This window comes from Rhinoraja longicauda, chromosome 24 (assembly GCF_053455715.1).
Source record: "Rhinoraja longicauda isolate Sanriku21f chromosome 24, sRhiLon1.1, whole genome shotgun sequence".
NCBI classification, from domain to species: Eukaryota; Metazoa; Chordata; class Chondrichthyes; order Rajiformes; family Arhynchobatidae; genus Rhinoraja; species Rhinoraja longicauda.
Genome location: NC_135976.1, coordinates 12,392,902 through 12,412,975, shown reverse-complemented (window position 1 = coordinate 12,412,975; position 20,074 = coordinate 12,392,902). Strand labels below are relative to the sequence as shown.

Here is a 20,074-nt window from a genome sequence, read left to right as displayed (position 1 = left end):
GTTATGTGGTTTTAGCTGTTTCCCCATGAGACGTTCTCAGAATGCACGGGGATTTATTTACTCATTCACAGAATCAGTGCAGACAGTTAAAATGACTGCAATACCCCGAAAACATACTCAGGAAATAATACCCCCCCCCCCCCATATTACCCGCACATGAAAGATCATGAGAGAATGCACGGATTTTACCCAGAGACGGGGAATTGAGAACCAGAAAACATAGGTTTAAGGTGAGGGAGGTAAGATGGTGTTAAGCTGGAAAAGATGCAGAGAAGATTTACGAGGATATTTTGCCAGGACTTAAGGGGCTGACCTATTGGGAGAGATTGAGCAAGCTTGGACTTTATTTCTTGGAACACAGGAGGAAGAGAGGTGATCTTATGGAGGTTTACAAAATCATGAGAGGATTAGATTGGGTAAATGCACAGAGTCTCTTGCCCAGAGTAGGGGAATCGAGAACCAGAGGACATAGGTTTAAGGTGAGGGGCAACTTTTTTACACAAAGGGTGGTGGGTGTATGGAACGAGCTGCTGGAGGAGATAGTTGAGGCAGGTACTGTTGCAATGTTTAAGACACATTTAGACAGGTGCATGGATAGGATAGGTTTAGAGGGATATGGGTTAAACACAGGCAGGTGGAACTAGTGGGGATGGGACATCAGCAGAAAATCAGTGGAGAAATGGGTTATTCTGAGAAACAGGACATCAGGAAGGTGTGGAGACTTATTGTGGCTGGGGTCTGATTCTAGAAAGGCAGTAAGAGAATCACAAAATGGGGGAAGATAAAACTGCAAAGTAGATCCAGCTGCAAAGTAGATCAATTCATTGGACTTCCTGGCTTTAGTCCTGCTGGGGAAAGGCTATTCCTGCATTCAGAGGATACGTTCCCCTCCGTTTAAGCCCAGCTACAGCAAGCAGGGACTGTTGTTTATGAACTGTGTGCGCATGGTTTAAGATCATGCAACTGCTGCAAGTCATGCATTACATGCGAGTTGAGGCAATGGTGCATGCGCTTTGTCCTGCCTTTGCGGTCTTCCTCGGGTGGTCTTTTTGCATGTGGAGAGACGGGATCACATTTCTGAATGCACAAGCTGCATGCCCAAAGTAACTAATCGCATATAGCTGGACATCGATAAAATTCACATGCATAGTACAAACTTTAAAATTCTGCTGTGTGGAGGGAATTTTAGGCCGATGTATTTCGAGCCTGACATGAGTGATTATTTTAAATTAAATACCATTAGATTTGTCTCAGGAGACTGTTGCAAAGATTTATTACCAGCTTGAAAAAGCTTTTTTTGATGTGCATCTGAAATGAAATCAAGAACAGTTTGGACATTTATAAATGAAGCTTTTAATGTCAGTTTAAGAAGCTTATGACCATTGAGATTTCCAGGAGGAGGTCAGATAACTCAGCATGTCTGTGCTGGCTGTCTTATAGCCACATCAAGTCGGTTCTAAACCCAAAGCTATTCCTCCCCTATGGCCTTGTATCGTCTTTATTTTTCTTTTAAAAGTAAAATTTTCCGAACATCAGTTATTCCCAAGAGCAACTTAATCTCCACTCTCATAACTCTAAATCAGTAAGTTTCTCCTAACCTACATCCTCGAAATTTAAAAAAAAATTAACTGGATAATCCCACATGACTTTTCCCAGTCAATGGAAGTGGTCTCTCCCCATTCATAAAACTTCATAATTCAGAGCAACTCGATTTAAGTTAGGATCTCAATCGCACTCCAAATAGTTGTACTAACTCACGATCTCCTTTCTTGTTTCATCACCGGTGTACATGGGTTGCCATGTTGTTTCTGCAATTTTGATATCATTGGTTGAAGAACGTGCAAAAAAACTCCGTCTCTTTGAGATTGAGAAAAATTATTTTTCACTTTATATTTCCTTCAACCCAATTTTTATAACTTACAATTCCTTTTTCCCCTAACGTTGTCAACCTGTACTTACAATTTTATAGAATGATACCAAATGTTCTGTTCATTTCACAGAACCTTGCCATTGAATTATGTTGCTACTTCTCATTTCTCCTCTCGAATGGCAATTTTTTTCTTAAATGCCCACCTTATTTTCATGTTCATAAGTTATACGAGCTGAATTAGGCTATTCGGCCCATCAAGTCTACTCCTCCATTCAATCAGGGCTGAATTATCCTTCCCTCTCAACCCTGTTATCCTGCCCTCTCCCCATAACCAATGACACCCGTACAAATGAAGAATCTGTCAATCTCCACCTTAAAAAAATCCGTTGACCTGGCCTCCATGGCTTTCTGTGTCAGTGAATTCTGACTATGAAAGAATGAACGGTTGACCAAGCCCATTATAAAATTACCTTAAATTCACGTTTGGAAGATGTGTGATCCAAGTCAGTTTTTGTAACCTTATTTAAATAACATAAATGATGCTGGATGAAAAATCTGTGACCGAACGCACTATGTGAATTGTCAGGTCTTCAAATCTCTCAATGGGTGTAATGTTGTGCATGTAGCTTCTTGATGCAACACTTGACCTGTGACTGCTTAAAGCTGCAAGCCAGGAAAGAGCATGGTGCTAATACACATCTATCTCACACATTTCTTGGTCTGTATTTCAGTGTTACAGGTTGAAACTTTTGTGGTCTAACGCTCCCTGGTCCCGCAACTCCTGTCGTCCAGCATGTTTTGATCCTGCAATACAGATCTGTACTACCGACTAATTGTAACTAAGATCCAAACTACCAATATCTGTACTAATCTGTGAATAATCAATGCGTGGGAATTATGGTGGGAAACGTATGTTTTTAGCTCAGAATTAATTTAAGCAGCAAATGTCTTCATCGAGTCAAAGGAAAATCTTGTGTTTTATTCTGTAGGGCTACTTTTAAGCAGGCTTGCTTTCTTTGATTAAGAAATCTGTCCTAATTATGTTCTTAGTTCAAAAGAGAAGGAATAGAGTGACTATTTGCCACCTCTCTGGTTTAGTTACACTCATTCTGTTCAGTTACAAAATCGGTCATTTTGATGGAAGTGGAGGTGGTCAGAACCCTGTGCAGAACAGTTGGTAAACAACTAAAGCATGACCTTTGTAGAAATGCATCCCTATTTCATCCTAACATAGTTAAGAACTCATTTATCTCTGTTAATTCCAAACTTGTGCTGCATTTAACATTTCCTTGAAACTGAATTGTAAAGCTAATGCCAGCAAGCAGCATGAAACTATCCACAACTTAAAACATTAATTAGTGCTTTTACTCCACATTATTTGCCTGGTTCCCACATTAGCAACGTGAATGATAATTTATGTGTGTCTGGCTTCACTTCAATCACAGGTACGGAACAAGTTTACAGCCAGAAGACACCAAGGAATGGCTTCACACACGTCCTCTCGGCGGCTCTATGGACTCAGATGCCCAATTAATTTCTTCTCCCTCTGCTGTCCCATTGTCAAATTTAGGTAAGTGCACATTTCATGATCAATTTAGGTACAAACAAAACCTATAGTCTAGGTTTTCCATTTATCTTTTATCTAATATTTAATTTTACGGAGGAAAACGTTTTGCCAATCAGCTAGTGAGCATTGTATGTATTAAAAATGACCATTTTTATTTTTGGGAGGTTTGAAAGAAAGCACACACACAGGCAAGGTTGTCGAGGATTGGAAAGTGGCCAGTGTTGTTCCTAGTTTAAGAAGAGAAATAGAGATGAAAGTTTGCGGCTGGTGAGCCTCACACCAACGACAGGGAAGCTTTCAGAGAGGATTCTTCAGCTTGTTACTTCCTCAAATTTGGAAGATAATGGGATAATTAGGAACAGTCAGCATGGGTTTGGCTGTGGCATCTTATTAAGTTGATTGGGTTTGTTCCAGATGTGACGAAGGGGATCAATGAGGGTAAGAGGGTAGGGCAGTGGCTGTTGTCTACATGGATTTTAGTAAGGCATTTGATAAAGCCCCTCATGGTAGACTGATCCAGAAGATTACGATGCATGGGATCCATGATGACATGGTAGTTTGGACTCAGAATTGGGCTTTCCATGGAAGAATAAGGGTAGTGGTGGAAGGATGATATTCTGGTTGAAATGGTGTTGGGCATGGATGTGAATGCAGATGGTTAGTACAGTTGCGGACAACTCTAAAATTGGAGGACATGCAGACAGTGAAGAAGCCTATCAAAGAATACAGTGGGATTTTGATCAATAACGGATAAGGGTGGATAAAAGGCAGATGGAGTTTAACTTGAGCAAGTGTGAAATTTCACATTGGCATATATGGAAAAGTATCAGTTAATGTTTAGACCTTAACAGCATTGACGTTTAAAGGAATCTTGGGGTCCAAGTCCATTGCTTCTTGAAATTGGCAAGACAAGTAGTTGAAATAGTGAATAGGGTGTACATTATGCTTGCCTTTATTGGTCGAGGTAAGTCAACAAGTCACGTTGCAGCTTTATGAGACTTTGGTTGGGTGCATTTGGAAAGTATTGTGTGTAGTCCCGGTCATCCCATTACAGGGAAGATCTGGAGGGGGTGCAGGAAAAGTTTACCAGAATGCCACCTGGATTGGAGGGTTTCAGCCACAGGGAGAGATTGGATAAACTTGGATTGTTTTCTCTGGAATGTCTAAGGCTGAGGGGAGATCTAATAGTCAAATATAAACTTACGAGAGGCATAGATCGGAGAGACAGTCACAACCTCCTTTCCCAAGGTGGTAATGTCATAGGCCAGAGGGCATAGGTTTAAGGTCAGAGGGGGAAAGCTTAAAGGGGGTGTGCAGGCAAGTAATTTTACAGAGAGAGTGGGGGATATCTGGAATGTGGTGCCTAGGGCTGTGGTTGAAGTAGATATGGTGGTGGCTTTTAAGAGGCTTTAAAATAGGCACATGGATATATCCAGGGAATATGCAGGGAATGGAGGGAAACGGATCATGTGCAGGCAGAGGAGATTATTTTATCCTGACGTGATGTCGACACTGACACTGCCAAGGGGCCTGTTTCTGTGCCGTACTGTCCGATCTTCTTATCTTCAAATATGTGCTGTCTCGTTGAATATTTTTAAAATTAGTTTACAAATTGTTTAAAAAAAGCTTCATACTGTAACCAAGATACCGTTGCCATTTGAGGAATGTTGAAAACTCATGTAAGAATTTTGATTAATGACGTTCATATATAAATGCTAATCCCAACCCTGCTGCCTTTTGTATATACACACTAATGTTTTATATGGCTTAAAATAAATGGGCTACGGTCTGTGTATTGAGAGCAATACACAAAATAAGTACCTTACACTTTTTTGTAAACCTTACAGATTGAACCCATATGTGTGAGCCTGCCGCATACAAAATATGTTTCATTCATTTATCTTGTTTCATTTCCCATCGAGTGTAAAATGGAGAGCAATTTCAAGTCAAGTACATTTGTCACTGTTTGTCAAGCCGTGTTTAGATTTTGAACAGAAAGCTGGAGGAATTCAGTGGGTCAACCAGCATCTGTGGATGCTTACAACTTTGGCCTCTATGTTTAGGTGGGATCTAAATAATTTGATAAATGGTGGGGAGCTGGAATCTGGTGGGCTAACGGCTGTTGTGCAGCATGTACATAAATGGAATAGGCATGAGAAATGGAAACATAATTATAATATTGACACCAAATTGGCGGATGGAGAGGTGTCATTAATTGCAGAAGACTATCGCAACAATGCACACAAAGCCTTTAATGTAAAGACATGAATTTGAACTGCACTTCAGTGCTTCATCAAAAAGGAAAAGTGCAAGAAACACGTTACAATGGGAAAGATACCAGAAATGTGAAATAATATTTGTCAGGAAAGACTGGCAAAAGAAGAAATTAAGACTAAATGAGCAAATAGAAAGGTGTTTAAGATGATGAAAGGGTTTACAGATTTCCATCTGGTATATCTGAACACATGGGCAGGTAATGTAAGACAGGAATGAATTCTGGAGAACTTTACCCAGAGTGAGGTTGGAATTATTTGGAATAGGTTAGAACAGGTAGGAAGGGTGGCACAATGATGCAGCGGTAGAGTTGCTGCCTTACAGAGCCAGAGACCTGGGTTCAGTCCAAACTACAAGTGCTGTCTGTACAGAGTTTGTACATTCTCCCTGTGACTGCATGGGTTTTCTCCGGGTGCTCCAGTTTTCTGCCGGTGTGAAGATTAATTGGCTTCTGTAAATTGTCCCTAGTGTATACCATGGAACTGGTCGATGGGTGATTGCTGGTCGATGCAGACTCGGTGGGCCAAAGAGCCTGTTTCCATGCTGCGTCTCTAAACTAAACTGGAATTCACTACCATAGCTTTGTGACCGCATTTTCTTTCTTACAATTTTGCCTCTTTTTGAACTGTTAATATCAAATTCTGCAACTCAGAAATATTTTGATTCTCTGCCTGAATTAAATACATTTTCAGAAGATATTGTGACTCCAATTTCCTTTTGGCAGGTTGTCTGACCTTATTTTTTGGAACTGAAGGTCATTTTCCAATTGCAGGCACATCCTGCAAGTTCATTGATGGCTTTGTATATTTTGTTGTAGGCTTCTTCTATAGTTAATGACTTTTCTCCAACTTGGTCTTAATTTTAGAATTATATTTATAGTATCGTGGAAGATCATAGAATTGTATAGCAGGTCTAATTTGTCTACACCATCTGATGAAAACCCTTTCATGTTTGTGCCATCACCCAGACCTCGTTCCATGGGTTCCACTTGCCACGTTTCATATAATTTATGAACAACATATATCCTTGTGAATTTTTGTTTCCTACAATTTGCCAATCAACTAATTACCTGGACAATCTGTACACAAATTGAACATCTATTCACTTGAATGGAGAGAAATGAAATATTCAGTAATTGTTGACAATATTCAGATTCAGGAACCATTTCTTCCCAACTGTCATCAAGCAACTGAACGGTCCTCTCATCAGCTGGAGTGTGGTCCTTACTGCCCATCTACCTCATTGGAGACCATTGAACTATCTTTAATCGGATATCTTCGCTCAACACCTGCGCTCGGTCCGCGTTGGCCAAACTGGTCTCCCGGTGGCCGAGCATTTCAACTCCCCCTCCCATTCCCAGTCTGACCTTTCTGTCATGGGCCTCCTCCAGTGCCATAGTGAGGCCCACCGGAAATTGGAGGAACAGCACCTCATATTTCGCCTGGGCAGCTTGCAGCCGAGTGGTATGAACATCGACTTCTCCAACTTTAGATAGTTCTTCTGTCCTTCTCTTCCCCTCCCCCTTCCCAGATCTCCCTCTATCTTCCTGTCGCCACCTATATCCTTCCTTTGTCCCGCCCCCCTGTCATCAGTCTGAAGAAGGGTCTCGACCCGAAACGTCACCCATTCCTTCTCTCCTGAGATGCTGCCTGTCCCGCTGAGTTACTCCAGCATTTTGTGAATAAATAACTTCGATTTGTACCAGCATCTGCAGTTATTTTCTTATATCTTTAATCGGACTTTATTGGACACATGACAATAATAAACTTAACTAAACCTAACTTGGAGAACAAGACAAAGCATTATTTTAGTTCATTTATAACTTTGTGTGTTTTGCACCCATTTAAATATTTAATGACTTCTTTTAAAATTTCTGTAGGTAGTAATTATTTTTTAATAGTTTGAATAATTTTCAAAGTTTTCAACAGTTTTTGAATTATTCTGAATTTCAGAAACTCGCTTCCTATTTTAACAGCAGGCTGAGCAGAAGGAAAGTCTTTGTGATTCTGTCTCATTACTACCAATCCAAAATGTCGGCTGTCTATTTCCCCCCCCCCCCCCCCCCCCCCCCCCCCCCAGATGCTGCCTGAATTTCTCCAGCAGTTTGTTTTACTCATCAGTAATTTTGTGGATAGGACTTTATGCACTCCTTTCCCTCGTACACAACCAACTCCCTATTTTCCCCCATTTCCACTGTGAAGAGATGTCTACCCTGTGTCCAGAAGATCCTTCGCCACTCCATTGAAGAAGTCCTTACTTTTACGCAGGAGGTTGGCCTGATGAGATGAACCAAGCACCAATGGCAAAATCTTGGTTCAAACCCATCCTGACACAACATTTCAGTGTGTGAAATACAGTTTGCGAACTTAATAATGACTAGTCTATGTGCCACCCAAAATTTCCGAGAACCTTCGACAATTTAAAAGCAAACTTCTATGGAGTCAATCATCCAGATATAATATTTATGAATTCGGAATCTGACTTTGTTTTAAACCTAAAATATGTTTAATTGGTGCCTTAATGAGGTGTTTCTGGAATTGACAGTTAATTTAGACCAGAAGACTTGTTAGTGACCATGAAGTATCACAAAGGACTCGTTCTGGTGGATTCTACAGTAAACAAGTGGCAATTATGTAAGAGTGGTGAGCTTCTTAGTGATCGCTAATTAACAGCCTCCCACTGTGAAATATGCTAGTACGTCTAAGTTATATTCAACACCTGTTTATTATCCCCAATCCTAGTGGAATAATATGGTTTATGCAAACGCAATCAAAAATATTCAAGGAGAAAGTATTCAAAGAACAAGTAAAATTGTATTTAATTGCTGTGACAACTATCTTAAACTTTGGTCTACTTGATGAACTTTTCCAGTAACTTATTTTATTTGACCTTTGAGCATGAATTAATTGTTTTTATTTATTTCTCAAGAATGCATCTGTTTTCAAATCAGTGAAACCTGTGCTATAAGTACCAGTCCAAACTATTAGTTTAACCCATAAACTGGTGTTGAAATTTGTAAGATTTTTCTTTAAAAAATACAGTGGTCACTTTTCCTTCATTATCAAAATGCTTTGAGTACTATTCAAAGTGATGGTAATGTCCTGGTTATACTTTGGAGGTGAGTAAGTTAAGAACTGCCGTAATATGGTTAAAAATCCACTTTTGAGAATGACATTTTTGCCATTTTAATTTGGTGCACTTTACTTCAACTTTACTTCAAGAAACAGCTATGAAATTAATTTTGTTAAAGATTTGTATTACTCACAGAGCGCATTGATCAAATGTTGATAGTCACAAAATGCTGGAGTGACTTAGCAGGTCAGGCATCATCTCTGAAGAAAAGGAATAGGTGACGTTTTGGGTCAAAACCTTTTCTTCAGACTGAGTGTCAGGGGGAAGGGAAACGTAGTACGATAAGGTTCAGAACAAATCAAAGCCCCTCAAATAGATATTAAAGCAAGTTCCGTGACACTCAATGTTTGAAGTATAATTACATCAATGTAAATATTATAAATTGGTAAATATCTGCTCCATTTACCTGGATGTGATTCAGATCAATGAGCAATGTTGTCCAAGCCAAAACAAAATTAATCGGTAATTTTTTCATCTCTGTACATCTTTTAACACGTACGATCCCACATATGGACTTGTATCTGTTTTCATTTTGCAATTTGCAGCTTAGCTGAACTTGTGTGCAACAGCAATTGACGTCCACTTCAATATTGTAAGCAGTGTTTTACTTTATTAGCAGCAAGTCCCACAGTTGTATCACAGCTCAACAGCCCCACCCCGAAGATGATGCGCTCCAACAGCATTCCCACCCACGATTCCTCCTTCGATTTGTATGGAAGTTTACAGATGGGAAGCACAATTTCCTTGGCGGAAAGATCAAAGGGGATGATTCGCTCGGGTTCATTTAGGGATCCTGTGGATGACGGTAAGATTAAACTTTTCAACCCGTGTTAATTAAATAAATTTTAAGGTGCTTGCTAAGGTGCAGGATCATCCAGCAACTTGTATAAAATATCACCCCAGGATATTTAAAGTGACACACAGCATGGAAGCATGCCCATCAGCCCACCGGGTCTGCACCAACCAGCGATCACCCAGGTTGCTAGTTCTATCCTACAGCCTAGGGGCCATTCACAGGCCAATTAACCTACAAACCCGTACCTCATTGGAATGCGGAAAGGAGGAAACCGGAGCACCCGGAGAAAACCACGCAGTCATGGGGCGAACGTGCAAACTCCGTCGAGAGAGCACCTGTCGTCATGGTCAAACCTGGGTCTCTGGCGCTGTATAGCAGCAACTCTACCGCAGCGTCATTGTGCTGCCTTACGCGGTTGTAAAGGTCGCAAAGCTGTTCACACTTACTGTTGGTTCTGTTTCAAGTAGTCCTCCACTTCAGGCCTCCCCCAGTGAGCACTTAAATGCGTAAATCCAGATGTTGCTGCCTGTGGTAACCAAGGGTAAATTGTGGTGATTTCTCACAGTGCAATCAAAAGTAGTTGATGTACATTTCAATGTTTTAAGCACGATGTTCGTTGCAAAATTAACTTATAACATTAAAGGTGGCACTGTGGCACAGTTGGTAGAGCCCTTGCCACACAGTGTCGCGGACCTGGGTTTAAACCCGTCCTTGGATGCTCTGTGTGTGGAGTTTGCAACTTTTCTCCGTGACCACGTGGGTTTCCTTCCAGTGCTTTGGTTTCCTCCCACATCCCAAAGATAGGGATCTGATCCGAAAGTGGGATAGCATGAAACAAGTGTGTATAGGTTTTCGATGGCTGCAGAATATCCGATGGGCTTCATGGCCTAGTCTCCATGCTGCATCTTTCAATTTGTTGAATAAGTTTTTAAGCAAGTTTGTAATGGTGCACTACTTCACAAATATTGCAGAATAAACTCGCAGTCCCTGAAAATAGAATTTTATGTGAGGGATCAGAAATGCCATAAAATCTTTTGATGAAAACATTTCTACCTCTGCTCAATGCTATGTGTTTTCCCACTTACTATGAAATGAGTGTAAAGTTATTTATAATCCCAATTTTTCAATGTGTTGGAAGGAACTGCAGGCGCTGGTTTACGTTGAAGAGAGACACAAAATGCTGGAGTAACTCAACGGGTCGGGCAGCATCTCCGGAGAAAAGGAACAGGTGATGTTTCGGGTCAGACTGAAAAAGGACTTTGAGCCGAAACGTCACCTATTCATGTCCCCAATGTTGGGGGAGTCCAGAACCAGGGGCCACAGTTTAAGAATAAGGGGTAGGCCATTTAGAACGTAGATGAGGAAAAACTTTTTCAGTCAGAGAGTTGTGAATCTGTGGAATTCTCTGCCGCAGAATGCAGTGGAGGCAGTAGGAGTGGAGTAAATTCTCCATTCTGACTGGGTGTCCAGGATACATTCTGTCTTCACTATTCCCAGAGGCCACATGGTCTCAAAGAATTTTGCTGGTGTGGAACTCGCATTGCGATAGGAGCCGCAATACACTCAGTGTGCTAAATCTTTGTGAGAAATCTTATTCAAGGGCAGCAAACAGTAGACCCTTGGTTTTGATTGCAAATTCCAAGCCATTACTATGAAAGCCTTGCACTTGTAAAGCCTGTCTAACTTTACATAATACTTTCAATCAAACCGAACAAAAGAAAAGTGGAAGCAAACTATGTATTTAATGATTTACATGACCTGAGGATATCCCAAAGCAGTTTAGTGGCCCCTGAACATTTTGAACATTAATTCTAGGTATTATCGCCCGTGAAATCTAATATCCAATCTTCCTGACTAATATTAATCATTTTATACCATTCATAAATCAACATTTTCAACCCTAGTGGAAGTATTAACATTTTCACCATGTGTTACACTCGCCGTTTGCACAATCAACTGCTGTTTCAAAGAGCAAACCACATAATTTAATAGGAATAGCATATTCAGGAAGAGAACGTTGGCCTTTAAAATAACCTGGATGCCATGTTGTTTATTCAAATCCCCACTTTGCCTGATACTGTGAATTGCGTATCCCCAGTGAGTAATTCCATGTTTTGCCTGCAGATTGCCTTGTCTCAGCAGGCAGTTTCTGATTGTGCCTCTTGCAAAATGTTCATACCGAGAGGGCAACACGATGGTTGCTGCCTTGCAGAGCCAGAGATCCCGGTTCAGTCCTAGTTACGGGTGCTGGCTGTACGGAGTTTGTACGTTCCCCATGTGACCGCGTGGTTTTCTCTGGGTGCTCCGGTTTCCTCACACACTCCAAAGATGATGGTCACTCCGTACACTAACACTATCCTACGCACTAGGGACAATTTACAATTTTTGCCGAAGCCAATTAACCTACAAACTTGTGCTTCTTTGGAGTGTGGGAGGTAACCAGAGCACCTGGAGAAAACCCACAAGGTCACAGGGAGAACATACAAACACCATACAGACTGCACCCATTGTCAGGATCGAACCCGGGTCTCTGCCACTGTAAGGTGACAACTCTATCGCTGCATCAAAGTGCCATCCCTTAAAGGATGCATAAGGCCCCAACAGGATACTGGCTCCCTTGGAAAAGGACTTGTAAAGGTTATATACATCTTCAGACCAAGAGATAGTCAATACAACTACAACAGAATCATTCAGAACAGAAACAGGCCCTTCAGCCCATCAAGTAAACTGCAACCATTAAGCAGCCAAAGGTGGACACAAAATGCTGGAGTAACTCAGCGGGACAGATAGACTGACGCGAAACGTCAGCCATTCCTTCTCTCCAGGGATGCTGCCTGTCCCGCTGAGTCACACGAGCATTTTGTGTCTGCCTTTGGTGTAAACCAGCATCTCCTGTTCCTTCATACACCATTAAGCAGCCACCAATGCTACACTGATCACACAGCTGGCCAGTTAGTGATCTCCTCGCGTTGCTGCAACCTACCGGCACTGGATGAGACAACCACTTTATTAAAGTATCCGTAAGGACAGTTAACGCAAAAGGTTTAGCAGCTGCAACAGACAAACCTTGCGGAGTATCAGGGTCAATCTATTCAGAACAAGTGCCCTTGGGAAATAACTTCCAGCTCTAAATAATAACCATAAATGAAAATGAACAGGAGAGGATCAGCGTGGTTTGGTATCTTCTTCAAGTACTGCAATTACATTTGTGAATTATATGTCTTCATGTAAAATCAAAGTTGAGAAGCCAGTAAACGTGGGTTCCCTTTGCTGTGATAGATGGGTCCCTCACCCACAGCTCCTCTGTGTCCCTTCTGCTCGGTCCTGTTCTCACTCCCCTCCCCCAGACGGAACAAGGATAGAGTTCCCCTTGTCCTCTCTTTTCACCCCTCTGCTATCCAACACATCATTCGCCGACATATCCACCAACTTCAACGTGATCCCACCACCCGTCATACCTTCCCATCCCCACCCCTTTGTGCCTTTCTGCCGCAGAGACCGCTCCTTGGTTCACGCATCCTTTCCCATCCAAATCATCCCCTCCCCAGGTACTTTCAACCGCTAGGAGATGTAACACCTATCCCTGTACCTCCTCCTTCACATCCATCCAGGGACCCCAGCAGTCCTTCTTGGTGAGTCAGAGATTCACTTGCACCTCCTCTAACCTCACCTACTACTTTTGCTGTTCCTGCTATGTTTGTCTGCTGCGTATCAGCAAGACCAAGTGTAGACTGGGCAACCGTTTCACTTAACCCTTGCACTCGGTCCATCGAGGCCTGCTGGATCTCCTGGATGCTAACCATTTTAACTTCACTTCCCATTCCCATGCTACCCTTTCTGTCCCGGGCTTCCTCCATTGCCAGAGTGAGGCCACGTGCAAACTTTCTGTCCCGGGCTTCCTCCATTGCCAGAGTGAGGCCACGTGCAAACTGGGGGAACAGCACCTCATATTCCACTATTGGGAGCTTACAACCCAACAGTGTGAACATTGAATTCTTCAGTTTTAGGTAACTAACCTACGAATAACCCCACAGGCCCCCGCCCCATCCCACCCTACCCTTCTCTTCCCCCTCCCCCCTCTCTTCCATGCCCTCCTGAGATGCTACCTGACACACTGAACGACTACAGGTTTTTTATTTCAAAGTTGATCTCAGTTTGTTTTACAATCAGACTGTCTTCCTTTGCGTTTTGTAGCTTTTCATTTTCAGATTGGTAAACATTTCGTTATTTGACTCGTTCTGTCACACCGAGGCTCTCTGTGGCCGTTTCAGATAATTGGGGGAATTAAGCGTTGCTTGTTATTCTTTACATTTACTTCCCATTTATTGACGCTATGTTTCAGCCTTTTTATTACAATGTACAAGCCTGTAATTCCCAACGGGGAAATAACCACCTCAAATCCTAGTCAGATAGCTCTGAGATTAGCTACCTTGAGGCCACAATTAACATTTTAGGAAATACTACTTCTACCAAAGTTTAAAGTAGTCTTTCATGGGATTTTTTTTCTCCCTTCCTGTGGAATTCTGCAGTATTTATTAAGAACAGATGGAAAAGTCTGGTGGTGGTCCTTTAGCAGTGTTAAACTTCAAAGCAGTTATTCGTGAAGACAAGTCTTGCCCCACCAGGCTAAAAATATGCATTCATTGCTTTCAAGTTGCATTGAAATGTTTCTGTGGTGCATAGGTTATCATGCTGCGGTCCCAAACACACTGATTACTGATTCCAAAGGCCAGAAATCTTTCGGAAGGAACTACGGAGGCTGATTTACACCGACGATAGACACAAAGTCCCTGGAGTAACTCAGCTGGTCAGGCAGCATCTCTGGGAAAAAAGGAATAGGTGACGTTTCGGGTTGAGACCCTCCTTCAGACAGAGTCAGCGGAGAGGGAAACTAGAGGTATCAAAACAATATAGATGCCGAACAAATCAAAGCCGGCACTGATGGCCAAGGAGCCCACAATGGTCCATTGTGGTCCATCGCTCGACCCGAAATGTCACCTATTTTCTCCAGAGATCCTGCCTGACCCGCTGTTCTACTCCAGCATTTTGTGTCTATCGTCGCCAGAAATCTCTGTCAGATTTGCTTGATTGCCGTACATTTCTAAAATTATAGAATCACGCAGTATGGAAACAGGCCTTTCGGCCCAACTCGTCCATGCCGACCCATGTGTCTCATGGCAGAGTCAGTGTCTCAGAGCAACAGAGACCCAGGTTCTGTCCTGATATCCGGTACTGTCTGTGTGGAGTTTTCACCTGATCTTGTAGATTGTGTAAATGATAAACAATACTCACTTAATGCCCCTAGCCTTTAGTTTAATGCAGAGATACAGCGGCCCACCGAGTCCACACCGACCAGAGATCCCTGTACACTTACACGATCCTGCATGCACTTGGGACAATTTACATTTGTACCAAGCCAATTAACTTGCAAACCTGTACGTCTTTGGAGTGTGGGAAGAAACCGAAGATCTCGGAGAAAACCAAACACAGTCATGGGGAGAACTGCAAACTCCGTACAGACAGCACCCGTGGTCGAGATCGAACCCGCTTCTCTGGCGCTGCAAGCACTGTAAGGCACTCTACTGCTGCGCCACCATGCCGCACATTTATATTTTATATTCTATATTCTTAAATTCTTTATATTTTATATTCTTTATATTCTGTGCCCTGACCTATGCCCACGTCTGGCCCATATACCTCTTTTAAACTTTCCAATGCATGTACATGTCCAAGTGTGTTGTAAATCTCGTTATAGTACCTGCCTCAACTACCTCCTCTGGCAGCTCGTTCCATACACCCACCACCCTCTGAGTTCAGAAGTTGCCCTTCAGATTCCCATTAAATCTTGCCCCTCTCATCTTAAACCGATGTCCTCTGGATCTTGATTCCCCTACCCTGGGTAAAAAGACGCTGTGCATTCACCCAATGTATCCCCTCATGATTTTCTACACCTCAATACGATTGTTAACTGGGTGGCATATTATGCCTGCCTCTGTGTGTTGCAAAGAAGAAAAACATGACTTGTCATATATTCCCCAGTATTCCCATAATCTTCAGTTTGGAAAGTCCTGTGAAATTATCCGGCAGTTGTCAACAGATTGGCCCGAAGCGAGATGTCGGTTAAAATGCTTTGAAAATTCACCTTTGTTTTACTGAATAACCTGGAATAAGGGGCTCATGTTTCCCTTTGTAATCAAGCAATACGTGCCTTTTCAAAGTTTTCAAAGCTTGTCGTATGGTTTAAAATAACAACTCTTTCTGTATTAACATTGCATGAAAACCGAGTACAGGTTTCTCTTTCATTGTCACCTGTGTTTTTGTTTCCCTTTTCTATTGTATTTGAGTTGAATTTCAGATTTTGTAGAGGTCATTGAAATAGTTATAGACTCTGAAAAGCACAACAAATTAGAATGCAGTTGATCATGGTGTATGAGATTGGAAAAGGCTGACATCGAAGAGTAACCAAGTTGTGTAGACAATAAATTGTTTGCAAACTGTTGGGAACACCCAAGACTTCAAATCTGTCTCGCAATCATCTCAAATATTGTTCAGTGCAGACCACGAAACCGTAAGCAATAAAAGAAAGAAGAACAAGCATGTGTGACACTATGTGTAGGAAGGAACTGCAGCTGCTGGTTTAAACTGAAGATAGACACACAATGCTGGAGTAACTTAGCGGGACAGGCAGCATTTCTGGAGAGCAGGAATGGGTGACGTTTCGGGTCAAGACCCTTCTTCGGACTAGTCAGGGGAAAGGGAAATGAGAGATATAGACAGTGATGTAGAGAGATATGGAACAAATGAATGAAAGATAAGCAAAAAAGTAACGATGATAAAGGGAACAGGCCATTGTTAGCTGTTTGCTAGATGAGAACGGGAACCTGGTGTGACTTGGGTGGGGGAGGGATGGAGAGAGAGGGTGTAGGGGTTACTTGAAGTTAGATAAGTCAATATTAATACCACTGGCGTGTATAACACTTTTTCAGGTTCCCATTGGGACATTGCAAACACATTACAGCCAATGAAGTATTTTTGAAGGGTATAGTTTCTGTTAAAGTATAACCAATTCTACACAACAAACTTCCAAAAAAAAAAAACTTTACCTAGTTTTCCTACAATTGTGTCTTAATGTTTTACCTCGTAATTTAGAAATGTTGAATGAGGGTGGCACAGTAGTGTAGCTGGTAGAGCCACTGCCTCACACCACCAGAAAATTGGGTTCGATCCTGACCTCGGGTGCTGCCTGTGTGAAGTTTGCACGTTCTCCTTGTCACTACGTGATTTCCTCCAGGTCCTCTGGTTTCCTCTCCCCGTGTTTGATCCTGACCTTGGGTGCTGTCTTTGTGTAGTTTGCACGTTCTCCCTGTCACCATGTGGGTTTCCTCGGGATGATCTGGTTACTTCCCACACCCCAAAGACGTGCAGGTTTGTAGGTTAATTGGCCTCTGTAAATTGTCCTAAGTGTGTTGGGTGTGGATGTAAAAGTTGGATGATATAAAACTAATGTGCATGGGTGATCGATGGTTGGCATGGACTCAGTGGGCCAAGGGGCCTGTTTCCAGAGAGTCATAGAGTGATACAGTGTAGAAACAGGCCCTTCGGCCCAACCTGCCCATACCGGCCAACATGTCCCAGCTACACGAGTCCCACCTGCCTGTGCTTGGTCCATATCCCTCCAAACTTGTCCTATCCATGTACCTGTCTAACTGTTTCTTAAACATTGGGATAGTCCCAGCCTCAACTACCTCCTCAGGCAGCTTGTTCCGTACACCCACCACCCATGTTATATCTTGCAATCAATCAATTTTGAGGAAATTGATGAGGACACCAAGGAACACTCTCCTTTTCTTCTAAATATTGTTCCAAAATATTTTGCTTTCACCTGATTTAAGCAGCACTTTAATTTTAAAAATCTCCTCTGTAAGTATGCACTTAGAATGCGTAACACGTCCTCAGTACGTGACTTGAGTCAGCGTAATTTTTGTGTTCAAATCTCTTGTGGAACTTAGCCCCTCAGCCTTCTAAATCAGAACAAGAATGCTGCCAATGGGAGTCCTTGAGGACACTTGTATATCAAATGCCAGAAGCAGATTGTGTCTCAAAGGTGTTAGTTGTTTCTAATGTAGCTGCAGTATAGTAAATTAAACCAAAACCCTCCACACAAATTTAAACTCCATGTTAAATCTTTCCCCACATCCCCTTAATGTCCCAGTCACACAATAAACACCCAAAATGGATCCGTCATTTTCACTCTTGAGAAACTACCTCAAAAGGAGAACAATAAAATAGCGTGACTTTTCCTTCCCCTTGAAAATGAATTCTTTTGATGTTGGTAAATGACACAATTGTCGCGAAAGTAGGTAAAGATTTATCCTTTTTTGCCATTATCGCCATTCGGTAAATGGAAGTTCATTGTTCAGAAGGCAGACACAAAATGCTGGAGTAACTCAGCGGGACAGGCAGCATCTCTGGAGAGAAAGAACGCATGACGTTTCGGGTCGAGACCCTTTGTTGTTGTTTAGAATTGGTTGCTGCTTTCCTTACACTTAGTAACAAATACGTTAATGGAATAATGCACAATGAATCCTTTTGATGTTGGTAAAAGACAAATATATGGGTGATTTAGAATTTCTGGCACAGTGAGTGTTATTTATTACAAGCTTTACTTAAGGTGAAATTGTTGCTTAATGTGTGTTTGTCAGACTGTTTGGAATACTCTGTACCATCTTGGACCTTCTGAAGCCCAGAAAAGATTGCAATGACCTTGGATACAAAGTTGACTCCCTAGAGTCAAACCAACCTGAAGGTGTCACGTTGTTCAGCACACATTGCATCAACCATTTGTTGAGTTTAGAAGGTAGACAGTTATCTTGCGAACTTCTTAATATAATAACAAGGTTTAATTAGATGGTGGGTGGGGGACATGGGGGCAACTGATCGCCTTCTGTGGAAAAACCAACAAAAGATCAAATAATCAAACAGGTTTGGTTCAAGCTGGGCTCAAAGCAAAGGACAGTGAAAATTGGTAACTTGTTTCAATGGAACGTTCCAAGGACTGATTTGTGTAGACTTTTTTGAGATTATTGCCACACCAGTAAACATAGATCTTATTGTGCTGGAAAAAGTACGCTGATGTAGGTGGTGCCAATTTTCATCTCTGATTATAAACATCTCGGTTAGATGGATGTAAGAAATCCAATGTAGATATATGGATGTGTTTATAAGGCATTTGGGTATTATTCGGAGAAGGCCAGTGTTTTTGCAGTGGCCTGACAAATGCCAAAACAGCCAAGCCGGTAAATTACCGGGCACTCTGAAAGGTTGTGGAGATTCAATTGGTAAAAAAAGACACTAAGTGATGGAGTAACTCAACGAGTCAACCAGCTTCTCTGGAGAACATGGATAGGTAAGGTTTTGGGTTGGGACACTTATTCAGATTGAAGAAGGGACCCAACCAAAAACATCACCTGAGTTTGAGTTTAGTTTATTGTCACATGTACATGTTCCGTGCTAACCAGTCAGCGGAAAGACAATGCACAATTACAATCGAGCCGTCCACAGTGCACAAAATACATGATACATGATGAGCAGTGCACAAAATACATGATACATGATGGAGGGAATAATGTGTTCCCATGCTCTCCAGCGATGCTACCTGACCCGCCGAGTTATTCCAGCACTTTGTGTCTTTTTGTGTAAAAATGCCTTATAAACCAGCATCTGGAGTTCCTTGTTTCTACAAGATACAATTGCACATCGTCATTTTGATCTCGGTTGCCAACCAAAAACATGCACCGCATTGACACTCTCCAAAGGCTGGAAACAGGAGGATGGATGAAGGCTCCTTCAGACCTGTGGTTCTTGGGGACCTGGGGTGGGGTGGAATGGTAGGAAGCAACGTTCATCCTTGGAGAATGGGGAAGAAAGGACTGACACCAGGGGTCGGGGAAGCCATTGCATGCAAGGGTGTGGAAGAGGGCTGGAATTCAGATCCATTTGGGGAGATGGTTGCGTGGAGGAAGTTTGGAGATGGCGGGGGGGGGGGGGGGGGGGGGCGCGGTACAGAGGGAGGGAATGTCTTCCAGGCTTCACAGGTAAATGCAGCAATGGTCAGATCACACTGTGACAGGAGCTCTCCTTCTACATGCTCATATCATGGCCCAAGTTCCCCTCCAGTTGTCTAAGTTGAGCAACACATGGTGATTGGCATCATGAGGCCCTGATGCAGCAATCAAGTATTAATTTATGGGTAGATGATTCTGCTTTGAGAATGTAAATGTACTTTAATGTAATAATCAGATCATTAATTTGATTGAGCACCTGTTTTGCAGTTCATGGCTCAGTGCTTTCCCTTGCCTCCACCACATCATCGGTTCATTCTATGGTAAGCCTTGTTTTAATTCTTATAAAGTTCTCGGATCATATTTTAAATGTA

At 42.2% G+C, this 20,074-nt stretch overlaps 1 protein-coding gene across 11 annotated transcripts in view; it reads left to right on the top strand.

The window, feature by feature from the left end:
- Nucleotides 1–20,074, top strand: part of LOC144605429 (neuron navigator 1-like) — a 602,839-nt gene that overhangs the window by 498,125 nt on the left and 84,640 nt on the right. For 10 of the 11 annotated variants that reach the window (XM_078420673.1, XM_078420677.1, XM_078420670.1 and 7 more), the window contains 3 exons: nt 3,316–3,440; nt 9,460–9,648; nt 19,971–20,023. In XM_078420673.1, the coding sequence (XP_078276799.1) occupies nt 3,316–3,440; nt 9,460–9,648; nt 19,971–20,023 (367 nt within the window). The remainder of the gene's footprint in view (nt 1–3,315; nt 3,441–9,459; nt 9,649–19,970; nt 20,024–20,074) is intronic. The other variant, XM_078420676.1, reaches the window with a different exon arrangement.